The sequence below is a fragment of the Aquila chrysaetos genome, chromosome 4 (genome assembly GCF_900496995.4).
Source record: "Aquila chrysaetos chrysaetos chromosome 4, bAquChr1.4, whole genome shotgun sequence".
Classification (NCBI taxonomy): Eukaryota; Metazoa; Chordata; class Aves; order Accipitriformes; family Accipitridae; genus Aquila; species Aquila chrysaetos.
In genome coordinates this window covers 73,053,691-73,067,343 of record NC_044007.1, presented here as the reverse complement: position 1 = coordinate 73,067,343, position 13,653 = coordinate 73,053,691, and the positions used below count along the sequence as shown (strand labels likewise).

At 39.1% G+C, this 13,653-nt stretch overlaps 1 protein-coding gene across 3 annotated transcripts in view; it reads right to left on the bottom strand.

The window, feature by feature from the left end:
* Positions 1–6,532: 6,532 nt before the first annotated feature.
* The window catches only part of GALNT1 (polypeptide N-acetylgalactosaminyltransferase 1), an 87,146-nt gene continuing 80,025 nt past the window's right edge, over positions 6,533–13,653 (bottom strand). For all 3 annotated transcript variants that reach the window (XM_030012075.2, XM_030012073.2, XM_041123064.1), the window contains 4 exons: positions 12,842–12,981; positions 11,620–11,718; positions 10,689–10,823; positions 6,533–8,175 (listed from right to left, as the gene is read on the bottom strand). In XM_030012075.2, the coding sequence (XP_029867935.1) occupies positions 8,029–8,175; positions 10,689–10,823; positions 11,620–11,718; positions 12,842–12,981 (521 nt within the window). In that variant the 3' untranslated portion in view covers positions 6,533–8,028. The remainder of the gene's footprint in view (positions 8,176–10,688; positions 10,824–11,619; positions 11,719–12,841; positions 12,982–13,653) is intronic.

The window sequence follows — 13,653 nt, the reverse complement described above, 5'->3', positions numbered from 1 at the left end:
TATCAGCGGTCAACTGCTTCTACACCAAAACACAACATTTTGCTGTGTTGTGGGTATTATACCAGCTGGCTACATCATGTTGTCAGCTGCACGTAACATCCCAGCAGATACCGATGAAACACCACGGAAAAGGCATCGCCTCTTCACTGTTCAGAATAACGTGGCCTCCTCCTCCCTTTACGAGCCAACAAGCTGGTTCTCCTCTAAGCAAATGCTTTATATAGAAGCACTTTTAACTAGCTATCGAGGCAAAAAAATGGGACAGAGGCTGCCACCTTACTGAGTATCAAATCAGTTCAACCATCAAAAAAGAAAACATTTCAGTCTGTAGTTCGTGACCTTCGAAATGAAACCATCCATCCATCCAAGCGGTTGCAAGCCAGGTCTGCGATCTTCAGGTACCTGTTGTGGGATTAGGTGAAGGGAGGGTGGGATTTTGGGGAACCTGAAGAAAATAATTCGTTTCTTTTCAGTAATGTCAGAGATTACTTAAGATCACTCTGACATTTGTCGTAAATCTGACTGCAGGAACCGAGTTAGTGAATTATACTCAAGCGGCCTCTGAAGCTTTCATGAGGCTGGAAGATCACTAATCCAATTGGACTGAAGCATCGGAGAAACAAAGCACGTCTTAGGAGACTGATCTCGACACATTCAAGAGACCCAGTGTCTGGCAAGTCCTCAGCCAGAAAAAACCCAGACCTTTGGGGTCTGGTTTCTACAAAACCCATGACTCAGAAGAAGATACAATTTCCTTCAAGACGTGTTTCAACACTGTTGCACGCTGCCGAAATGCATTTTTCAAGACAAGAGTACAACGCAGAAAAGTGGAAATGGCACACAATGCCTCCCAGCAGTCCAGAACCATGAAAAGGAACAAGAACAATGAATGAAGAATTTCATTGCACCAGGGACCTGACCGAACAGGCTTGAGATGGCACTGACTACATCTCATGTACCAAATGCGACAGGCAGGGCTAAGCATGCCTACAACAGATAATACAGAATAAAGTCTCTCAAGTGATAGCGTGGGCACTCTCCTGCTGTGGGGTTGAACTTCAGTTACAGTTGGTTGAAGTGGTTTAATGTGCTTTGTCTAAACCACTTCACATAAGTACGCATATATGCACAATCTGTAATTAAATAATTCTGTGCTTTTTCTTTTAGCAATTCGCATTCAAGATCACGAAAAATTCAGGCCAGATCAGAAGAATGATTGGCTTTGACTACAAAGGGTAATTTTGAGAGCTACTACATTCAAGCAAGCCATAAATATGGGTAATACAGAGTTGTTTCCCGTGGTTTTCAGCATCTGGGAATGAGAGAAGGTTTTGGGGTTTGAGATTTCTCTCCAGTTTATTCACCATATTAGCACAGCCACATCTGAATGGAATTACATGTGCAACTTGATCGCACTGCCTCAAGGATACTTTTCGTTTTTCATTTCACATCGGGAGAGGTTCTTTACCCTGGTAATGGAAATGACACTTTCCACTCCCAGCACTTCCCTGACTTAAAAGACTACAGGAGAAATTGCAAGCGAAGGGCTCATTGGCATTCAACAGGCCATCACTTACCATATTACAGCAATCACTATAGTGACAGCTGTTATATCCCAAGATCCTCGAATACCTACCATCAGAATGGGTCATTTGAGCCGTGTCCAGCTAACTGGCATAGATCTGAAACTACCACTTTTGCTAATCTGGTTAGCTACCTGAAAACATTTTCAGACCAAAAAGATCCATTAGAGACCTGCATACCCTGATCAATCAATTCACGTACATCAAACCCATGACAGAAAACAGCAGCTAGAAAATTCTTCCCGTTTTCACTGAACTCGAAACAACGCTTCTGCTCTGAAACAATCCAGATCTCCTCATCGTGCAGCCAAGGCAACTACAAAACTTCTTCTCAAATTCTTTGGTCTGAATATTTCCAATGCTGAAGTCGCCGCAGCAATGAAGGCTGGGCTCCTTTCCCGCTTCCTGTGGGCTGGACACGGACCCAACAGTTTTTCTTGGACCACTTAACAGGATAGGTGCCTCCCTTTGCCAAAGTCAAGTTTGTAGGGAAGGCATATTTCTAGAATTTAGAGGAAGCAGTGGTGAGGTCTCTTAAAACACTGGTTTAACCTCCTTTCTATTAGCAGTTAACTTGCAGTATATAAGCTACCCATGGCCAACTGGTTATAGTCCCAGAAACAGGGAAGTAACATAGCAGAGTATCTGAATGGTAAAGATTTATGATCAACTTTGAAATGCACAGCGAAAGGATGAGAGGCGACAGACAAGTTGCAGGAAGGGAAGTTCCCGTTAGTTACTGGGATGTCTGTGTGTAAGCCTTCACCATGAGAGGTGTCACACACAAACAAGTTGGCCAGAAGGTTGTATCCTTCAGGATACTGAGAACTTGACTGGACAAGGCTCTGAGCAACCTGAGATAACTTGGAAGTCAGCCCTGCTTTTGCAGGGGTTTGGACCAGATGACCTGCAGAGGTCTGTTCCAACCCAAGAGGAAAGCAAAAGTGGGAATGTCAGAAGCTTGTGACTGAACCAGAATTATTAAGTACTGAGAAAGAAGTCCAAGTTATTTAAGATAGCAAATTAACCAAAGCTAGGTGATTAAACAGCAAACAAGGAAAGAAATGAAAAATCTATAAATTCAACTTAATGCAAAATGGAATGAAAAATTAATTCTATAGTCCTGTGTTATAAGCTAAATGTTCAGAAGACTAAAATGCCACTGAGGATCACTTCAAGAAAACATTTACTTAATGCACTATTAGAATGCATAATGGCTAACACAGAAATAATGCACATCTCTAATGGCAATATATGAACTCATCAGTACCTTAAAGACCATAATCCAATCTTTGCAAGAATAAAAAAAAAGAAGACTCAGAGAAAGGTGATAAATATGAGGCAGAACTCTGCAAGAGCTGAGACAAAAAGCTTTTTTGAAGAATACCAATACAAAGCATGCATAATATCAAGGTTATTTGGGAACTCCTAAAGACATCCATCTACTGAAAGAAAGGTAATGCATTTAAAACTGAACAAAAGGAAGTTGTTCTGCATGTCTCACTAGTTGCTTCAGAGGCAGAGGCAAGGAAACCAGTAACGATCATTTCAGAGGAAGGTTACTATCTATGCCCTGAACCGGTGCTATGGCAATTACTTAGTTTACTGTCTGTCAGAACTAGCAGCTTGCTTTCATCTCGGAGTTCGGTTTTGATATGGAGTAGCATCACCTGGCTGAATGGCTCGGCACGGTAAGGATCAGTTGACACTGCATGAAATGCAAGCAGAATGCTACAAATGCAATCTCCAAGATTCAAAAAGAAAAGCAGCAAACAATGTAGCGAGTTAGTTTTCATCCCGATATCACAAATTCTAGACTCTAGATAACCTATTAGCTATGTGCCAATTTTATTTTCTACCTTAAAAACTTTTATTACGCAAAAAGTACTATTTTGTTATTCAAAGTACCGCACACCATATGCATCACCTTCACTAACATCACAACTATGTTTAGTTGAACAATTCTCAATTATTAGAGTGTTTAGAGTAAGACACAAACTTGGGAACTATTTGCTTTAAGATGATGGTAAGAAATGTTCTTATAGATCCGAGAGCAAACAGCACTCTGACGTTGTGCAAGTTTGATCATTTTACATTGACATATTCCTGCCTTACCCTAAATCTCTACTGCTACAATTAAGTTCAGATAAGATGCAAGGCTCCTAAAGCTATTAAAATCTATTCTGTAACGCTTAATTTTTCCCACATTTCTTCTTTTGAAAGCATGGAGGAACTGTTAATGTAGCAAAGGAACGCTTTGAGTAACTATTTCTCAGTCAATTTTCTAAAGCATACTTGCATCTCCTTACTTACCTTGAAGGGGAAATGTAGCAGAATAAATCTGCCAAGGTTTTGCTCATCTCTCTGAATGCATTAAATTACTTGAACAAATAGAGCAATTAAGAGGCATTCTGCAGAGTAAAAATTAGACAGATTACCTTACTTTTGCTGCTAGCTTGTAACATAGATTCTCTCTTTTGCTTACAGTACATATCTCAGGTTAGGACCACTGCTGTGATAAAATGAAAAGCGACTGCTAAGCCCTTTTGTATAGTACTACCATAAAAATAAAGCTACTAAAATACAACTTGATTTCATACTGATAAAACAAACTGGCAGATTGAAACAAAAACATTCACAGTTGTATGTACACACAGATACAACTGTTTTGAGACTTTCAGTATCTAAACAGACTGAAGATGACCTAATCAGACCTGGCACAGTGTAGTTACCCAAAGTTTGGACCATAATATGTAATACACTTCAACTCAGTTAAAAGGAGCTGGTGTTTCTCAATAAATATCTTTGCACAGGCAAATGAGAAGAGATGGAGAACAGAACACTGTCTTCAGAGCATGCACAGGAAATTTATGCTAAACACACTGAGCACAGGACCAAAGAAGGATAAAGAGAGTTTACCAATTCAATTCTCTTCAAAACAGAGCTACTGATTTTTTTTTTCCCCCACTTACCCTGTGTGTATTTGCTATCAATGTCAAATAAGACAGCAGTGGTCTTTTTTTTTTTTTTTTTTCCCCCTCCCACATCTGATCTGAACAAAGCAGCCATAAATGCAGAGGCACTGGAGAGCAGAGTGGCATTTCTACTGGAAATTATTCATTTGCCTAATAACACAGGTATGTTACACACTAAGAAGAAACACAATGGGTTGGGCTTTTTTCAGAACAGGTTAAATGAAAATAGCTACAGAGGTTCAAAAAATTCCGCCTGAAGACTTCAGCATGAGAAGACAGATTAGATGGAAAGGAATTAAGTATGCCCGCAACTCTGATAGCGTCAACTAATACTCCTATTCAAAGCTGGGACACAGAAGTACTATGCCTGTAAGTGGAGGAGCACCACTGGGAGACTACAGCTAAGCAGTCACGAAGGAAGCTCACTCTCAGCAGCGAGCTCTGACAACAGCCACCACATTTGTGGTAAGAGAAGCTAGAAGAAAACTCCGTGGGGGAAGCTATTCCCTGGCCGTGTTTGAGAAGCGCTTAATAGAACCGAGTATTTGAAACGGACGTTACTAGAGGGACAGGGAATCTTTGCAGAAGCCCTGTGTTGTCCACCGACCCAGTCCGACCGCGTGCCGTGGCGAGACGGGCAAGCGAAGCGCAGCCCACTGCCAGTCAACCAGCACCAGTCGCCCCACCACGGGACTGGCTGAGCTAATGGGTTTTTGAGCCCAACACCTGGGGGCTGCAGGCGCTCTCCAGTCTGCTGCTTCCCCTCCCCGCATCCAGCAGGGGAAGAGGGCTACCTTTGCAGGTAAGGATCGGGAAGGTATAGGCTGGAAATCAGATTGCTGCTTCTGAAGCTGACAACCTGTTACGTGCATCTTTAGTTGTGCAAGGACTTTTACTGCAGTTTTATGTGATATAAAATGACTTGTTGAATTAAAAAGGGTAAAATCATAGTAACCCTGAGGACTGCCTCAGGTTTAGTTACAGTACAAGCCACGGCACTTAAGTTTTGTTAACAGGATATCACAGCAGTAACCCTAAGAGTTAAAAATACAAAGTGAAAATGTATTCCTTTTTATGTGTTCAGTGATGTGCCACATAATTATGAAATCTGAAACACTAAATTAAGAAATTTTGAAAACTTACAGGACTTTTTGCACTGCACTTCTGATGCTCCTGCTTCTCATTCCACAAAAGGTTACCCACCTCTGATTTAGAGCCTGTTTGCTGGCAATGTTTTTAAAGGGATGTATTTTGAGTTTGGGAAATTGTTCCTCAACCAATACATAACCTCATTTTTACACACCACCACCACCACCCCAAGAAGTGCTAGTTTGCTAAGATAAACTAAAATAAAATTCAAACATGACCCGAACCATCATTCACTGGTACACAGCAGAAAACTGGAAACAGTATTTTGGTGGCTAATATGCAGTATCAGACAACCACAAACTGTACCTCAGAAACAGTATAAAAGCAGGAGGGACCACAGAGTATCTAAGCAGCAAGAAAACCTATCACTTACAAATGATGACACTGTCACCCATCCCATCCTCTTCACTGACCGTACAAAAGGAATAAGTCTTCTCACATAACCACTAAGGCAGGTTTGTTTGGGTTTGGTTTTTTTTTTTTAAGTCATCTTGGCACACTTCAATATCTTTCTGATAAATGTACCATACCATTACTTTCATAAATCTACTTTGACCTCATCAGGTTTGCAAAGCTATCCAAAAAGAGGGGTCAATGAAAGATAGTTACATATTTAGATGCTTCATCTGATATTAATCCCACACCATCTCATCCTACGTATTTTTAAAGTAGCAACATAATACAGCAATTTGTTAACATTTCCCCCGCTTTGTATATGAACATTCTTGTATAGTGCTGCAGAAGTAACGGAGATAACACTGGCTAAAGCAACCTGGAAGAGCAAATCTGAAATGGCCATAACAGCCAAATATAATTCCACACAACTTTTGCATGAGTCTAGGTTTAATTTGCTTTACAGGACAGTTGGCCAAACAATGACATTTATCATAAAAATATCCTCTCCATTAAGCAAATCTCATTTTTCTTTCCAAAAGAAAATTCAATGTATACTCTGAGCATTCAGTGGCTCATTTTCAAGATCAGCCCACACAGATTTTTCTTAACAAAACAAAGCAATTCAGTTAAAAAATGCAGACCAATGTAATGACATAGTCATATTGCTTTTGGCTATGTTAACTTTAAAAACCATGCCAATTTAGCTATTTTTCTTTAGGTTTTATTAGAAAAAAGCAGCAGATCAACATTACAATTCAGAGTCTAATCTAAATATGCACTTGACAATGAAGCACATCTGAATATGAAAAGGATTCCAGAAAACCTTCAGTTTTGCCAATCTCCTGCCACCCAATTCATGTATCTTTTCTTCTGGCTTTCTGATGACTGAAATCAAACAAGGAACAGAAGATTTATTGCTATGAAAACAAAACCGTAGTACAGTAGCATGAGTCTTGGGCGCTAAGTGTATTCCATCAAGTTAACTTAATTTCAAAGTGTACTTAAATCTTTTGTTTGGCCATGAAAGTCCATAAGCTGCCTGACCCAAGTAGAAACTGAAACGGCAGGCCTGGACAGAAAAAAAAAAAAAAGTTAGACAGCATGTTAACCTCCAGTTTTCAGACAGTAATAAAAAGATACAATTCCAACAGCCAAGAAATTAAAATGAAAAAAGTTGATCTGACATTCAAGAGCTAAGTTTATTCGTATGCTCATTTTGTTTGCGCCCAAAACGATTTTAGACTCACCAGAAAAAAAGAAAAGTATTTATGGACTATCGCACAATTGAAAAAGAGAAACAATTGCCTTTTGACTTGGTTATTTTCCCCCACTGAGGTATAAAATCTACATATAAATTTGATACTTCACTATAACAAATTGTACTTTTCATAGTTCTGATTTAGTTTCCATTAAACCCTGTTTAATTTTTGTTTTTTTAAACCACAGAATTCTTATTTCATGTTACTGAATCTGGTTTCCAGCTCGCGCTCTCTCATTTATTTGTGGATCTATAGTAGTCTGGTTACCACTGCTAACCAGGAAAAAAAATTCTTGGAACTTTCTTCATTACAACAGCACTTTCAGCAGAGGTTACTGATGTGCAAGCAAACTACAACGATATGCAGCTCTTCGGAGACTATTTCATTGATTATGTTTCCACTGTCCAAACGTTCTCTAAATTATTTGCCGGAAGAAACTCTTTCGATCTTGTAAACATCAGTGGGCGCAGTTTCACTAGTATGTGTGGTGGTTTCACATCCTTACACAGGAAGGCTGGTTCACAGCTACTGAGAAGCTGCAGGAGTTCTAACAGCTGACAAACTGTGGGTGCTGCCGAGCAGAAGTTTCTTCTGTCGCTACTTAACAGCGTAGCCAAAGTATCAGCCGAGGTAGCCCAGTCAATCCTTGCTTTTCTTTAGAACCTCTCAGAATATTTCTGGAAGGGTGACATTGCGAAGCAGCCACTGCTGCGAGCGGCTGCCGTTGCAGTCTCTGATGCTGGGTACCTGGCTGTCCTCTTCGGTGGCTTTGTCCAGGCACTGGTTACTGTTCACATGCAACAGGGTTAATTTCTTGAAGACAAAATAAAAAGAAATTAGTTTTACAAAAATCACCAGGCATAAGCTAACCAAGCTAACCAATGGCCATTTCTAGCGGCCATTAAAATTCTTCCATAGGTATGTGGGAACTAGACAAGACCCCTTGGTTACTGACTCCAGATCCCAATCCTAAAGAACACTTAAATATGCTATTTGATGCTGTAGATACTAAAAACATGGCTTCATGAAAAACAGAACAGTCTGCACTTTTAAATTACGTTCTTTATTAAGCAATATCCACCATTCTTTAAATAGCACTATACATCTAAGGATCTTGAGGAGTTCGAAATTAAAGTTTTGTAAGATATACAACTTCAGTTATTAATCGTAGTTTTGATCAGATTAGAATGAACACATTGAATATGTATTCAAAAGTACTCTTTTTTCTCAGCTGGGGACACAAAACTGACCTTAGACTACGTTTTTTTCAATACTATGTTCTTTTAAAAAAAGTATGTTCTTTGTTTAAAAACAGATGTGTACAAATTCACATACATATATATCTTTGCCAATACCTAATAATCTTACTTATGCAACCATACACCACTCTGCCTACCTCAGCGCTATCCTCATGGAGAAGAGATCTTTGGAAGTTGCATTTCCTGCCACTGTACTATGGATACTCATCAGTGCATCAACTTGGGTCTAAGCAGTCTATGGTACTGACAGGCATTACTATCGGTATTTTTTTCTCTCACTCAGCAGCACAGCCAGGACACCGGACTGATTGAAAAGTGGCAGAACAGGCAGGCCTTATGTGCACAAGCAGCAAAGGGTAAAAAAAAAAAAACCCAAGCAAAAACCTGAGCACATCAACCTCCTGCACTCATACAGCAGCTGAAGAATGAAGAAGGGAGTTGGAACAGACATAAGTAAACAAATAACTAACACAAAGCTTCCCCCCACCCGCCCTCTCCTTTCTTCTTCTTCCCAGTAGACATTAAAGGAAAGGGGGCTTCTTACATGCCTCCTGGACAGAGGCAGAAGGAAGAAAAACTACAGGAAAATCACCCAACTATGTGGGCAGGAGTTCTTGCTAAGTATTCTCTAACTTATTTTTTTGCTTTATTAGCCAGCTTTCAGTAAAGCTCTGAAGATTATACCTAGATTTTCCTCTGACAGAATAATGAGAAGAAACACATACAGCCAAATTTACGGCTAAGGATCGACACAGGGGAAGCCTGTTTTACAGTCTGTGGTGATCATTGCAAGACAGACTGTTGCAATCAGGTGTCTAAAGATGCAATGTTCTTACCATCGATAAGATAGAAACAAAATAAAAAGCACTTGTGTTTGGTGAATCACTGCATGTGGTAGTATTACTCATCTTAATTTACTTAAGTCAGGTAAACTAACTACATTAAAAACAAGAACGAATGGTTCCCAAGACTCAAACTCAATCATTTCAATTAACATTTAGTCCTGAAAGCCTTCAGCAGCTTTCTTCAGTCTCCTAGCAATGTGCAGAACTCCCAGTAGAGATTCACCACGTTCCACATTAACTGCCATCCTAATCAAAAAATCATTATTCATACATATTTCCTTTTAGTCTTAAAGGCTGTAGGTTTCATTAACACCTCAGCTACTAAAATATATAGCAAGTCTATTTAGTTAGAAATACCCCTCTTTTTTTTCTTTTTTTTTTTTTTAATCAGTGAAATGACTTTTTAGCAGCTAAATATCTACATGTTCTCTTCATAAAATAGTCATCATGATTATGCTGGCAAGATTCTTCTTCCCCAAATTGTCTCGCAACTGTCTTTCGCAATAACTGATTTTAAATTAACAAGCTTGAGAACTATTTTTTTCTAACTAGCCATGACATAAGTCAGAGTTCTTGACTGCACTACTGCATGACAAAATTCTTTTTAGAGCTCGCAACTCAAATTAATGATGAATGGATCAACAGTCAATGATTTCTAGATCTGGCAGTTCAACATATGAACTTCAAAACAAATATGAACCTTATGTACAAGAAAGAGAATGATGAAAATAAAAGCATCCCTACCTTAAACATACCACGATTAGAAATGTAAAGTCTTCCTTATAATTTTGGGATGCTGATTTTTTAATTAGAAAAAGTATTTCCTTTTAAACTTGTGCAAGATAAGACACCAGGTGCTGAATTTGTCACAAGATCGTTAGCATTATCTTTTCCTCGTCCAGTAGATACCTGGAATACTTTTCCATTGTTGATCTCATCGTAACACAACACTACACTAGCAGACTATCTTTCTCCAGAGGACCCAGAAGCCCATTGAAATATTCTTCTAAAAGCAACCCCAAAACTCATCAGGTAATTAAATCAATACAGATGCCCATTGAGTGACTACACCATGAATTAATAACAGATGGAACATAATCCTGAATTTGTTTCCTGTTTTGACTGTCAAATAGTGTCTTACACTGGAATATATTGCTCTGTAGGCTCATATAAAAAAATCAAGTTATCACATTTTAATGTCACAAGTCATTAGAAGACATACCACTGGATCATATTCCCAAAGCTGATTTCCTTTTAGATGGTGGCACTTGAGCATCGTTACTGGGCCATTAAGTTTGGATACATCTAAACACAAATCATCTGTTCGAATTTCTTTGTTGGCAGTATATGAGAAAACCTAGACAGAAAAAGAATGAGAGGAACTGAAAAAAAAAGTTCAACTAAAAGATTCCTGGGGTGGGGGGTGAAGAGGGAACATTTGTGCATTACTTCATTAATATCCACTAAATTTTTTTTCTTTTCCCTTCAGCATGTATAGAAAGATTATTTTTTTTTTTTGGGGGGGGGGGGGGGGGTGGGGTGGAGGCAGGAATAACTGTAAACACTATATGAACAAGCTCTCCAGTCAAAATTGACATTTTTTTTTGAATTGCAGACTGCTTCCTGCTTAGAAACAGGAGAATCCCCAACACAGGTAATCTCTGTATATTGGAAAACAATTCATCAAGAATTATTGACAAAGTAGAACAAAAAAATAGATGTAAAATAAATTCCAGAACTGACACCCAGAAAAACATACATTCAAAACAGCATGTCAGGTATAGGCACGTGGGGGGGGTTTTTTAGTAACAATGCCAATCAGGAGGTCTAATCAGAAGACAGTTCCAGAGAACCTACAGGAGGTGAAGTCTAGTCTATAGCAGTCTCCTCCTCCTCTCATTTCATTTTTGACCTGAAAGTTGACCTAAAAATCTATTGCAATCAGGCCTCAAAAACCTACAAACGACAAACCACCAACAAATCTTCTCATGCACTTCCTCTTACAGGCATCATCTTCAGTAAGGGTTTCCTAAACTTTAAAACTGAAGTATATTTTAAAGATAAGTACTGAAAGAATCGAAGAATTGTTCGATGAGAAGTTGTGTTCCAAATAATTAAATACATTACGATCATTTTTTTTTTAAAATTGTCACCTGGTTGCCACCCATTCCATGGCAGTTAAAGATTCCAACTTTCTCGTTTTCCTTTCTTGCCATGTTATCCAGGCATTGATTTGTCTCCACATTTCTTATCTGGGAGTGAAAAAGAACACATCATCAAAGGTTATTTTTAGAAGAGAACTAGGTCCGTAACAAACCACACCAGCATCAGTTCTCTCTGCTATACACCAGAGGTTATGTGAATGAAACGTAAAATATAGAACTGTACTACAATGAGACACCGCTGTCTGAGACTCAAACTCCCAAGCAAATGTCCACGCTACCAGGTTACAGAACCACGTTTGTTTCTTTGCTTTCTTTTGGGGATCTTTCCATCTTGGGGACTCTTTTTGCTCAAAGACTCAGCTACAACAGAATGGACACAATTGAGTCTCCAGCCCAAAACATTCAGAAGTTTTAAAGGACTCTCCTAGGCACGGTGGCTTTAATTCCCTGTGAAATCACGAGTGACTGGGTTCAATTTCCTCACTTCTTGAGTTACAGCCTTAATCCCTGTATTACTATATAGTAAGCAGGCATGAGTACCAAGTCTCCTGATAGTCATGCAGCAGCACGAATGCCTGCTCCACTTTATTAAAAGCATTTCTTTTAAAAACAAACAGTACAAAATCATCTTATAACAGGCTCGATATTTGGCTCAACATGACTTGCAGGGGAGAGTAGGTGCCTACTTGTTTAGGACAGCATCATCTATACTACCTCTGCAGTCACTTCAGAACCTTCAAATGAAAACCAGAGAAATGCCCAGCAAGGCTTAGGGATCACTGAAATTTGCTGGTCACTGACAATGGTTCTGGGGGTAAAGTTCAGAGCAGTTTTTAGGCAAAGCCCTTGCTTGACCTGGTCTAGTTTTTTTAAGCAAAACTCTGTTCATATTCTACATAGAGAACGTTATACAAAAAGTTATCCATAACTAGGCATTTCTAAAGGAATATTTCTAAAGCCCATCTATGTGACATTTAGTACTGCAGTAAAAAAGGGAAAACATTCAAATTACAATACTGTATACCAAAGTTCAGTTTTCTGCCCCACTGAGAAGCCAGATGTATCATTTTACAGATGACAGGAACACAGGTGCAAGGTATTTGAACTTTGCTGGCAATAACTTGTATGGAGTACTCAGTCCAGAATACAAACAACTTACTGTGCAATGTATTTTACATAGGGTAGATAAATACATAGGATAAAATCTTACCTCTCCCAGAGAAAAGTAATGGCGTGGAATTTGGGAATCAGGATAAACATTCTCCAGGTACCAGGAGAAAGGCTTGCACTGGAGCTTGCGTCTTAGTCCAAGTCGTGATGATATGTCCCCATAATCAACTTTAGTAACTCCTGTAGAAACGAAGTTTTATTCAATGGCTGCTAATAAACGTTACCTAATTCCACTTAATACAAAAATCACCAGTATAATATGCTGCTTGCATGAAAGAGTTTCTCTTTAGAAAGTCATCTCTACACAAAGAAATTTTTTTTTTAATATAGCATTATGCTGTTTATATTCTCAGAGAGTACTTGTCAGTCACTACCTGTGACTTCTTTTTCCGTATAATTATACAAAAGACGGAATCACTACATCTGTGCTACACGTGACAATTTCTTACCCGTGGTTTGTGGAACAATTTGAATGCAGTTGCTTACTAAGTTATCAGAGGAGAAAGGCTGAAACCGTTATGGTCACTAATGCCATTCTATCCCCAATGGCAACTGGGGCGCATATCTATGCAGCATAACATAGCAGTCTCCTCCTTTGGAGCAAGGAGAATTCCATTTTAATTTAATTCTGTAAGCCAGGTACCACCTGCTGGGCCCTTCATCATCTAACTGCACAAAGAAACAGTCGGAAAGCAGCCTTCATACAGGGAACTAATGCTTTAATAATTCAGTATTTGTTCAATATAACTGCAGCATTCGCAGGAAGTACGTTCACCATTAGGACTGTTATTTTTTTGTGGTATTTTGCTTGCCTTTTTTCTCCTTTGCTCCTCATTTATCAAAGTGCTTATT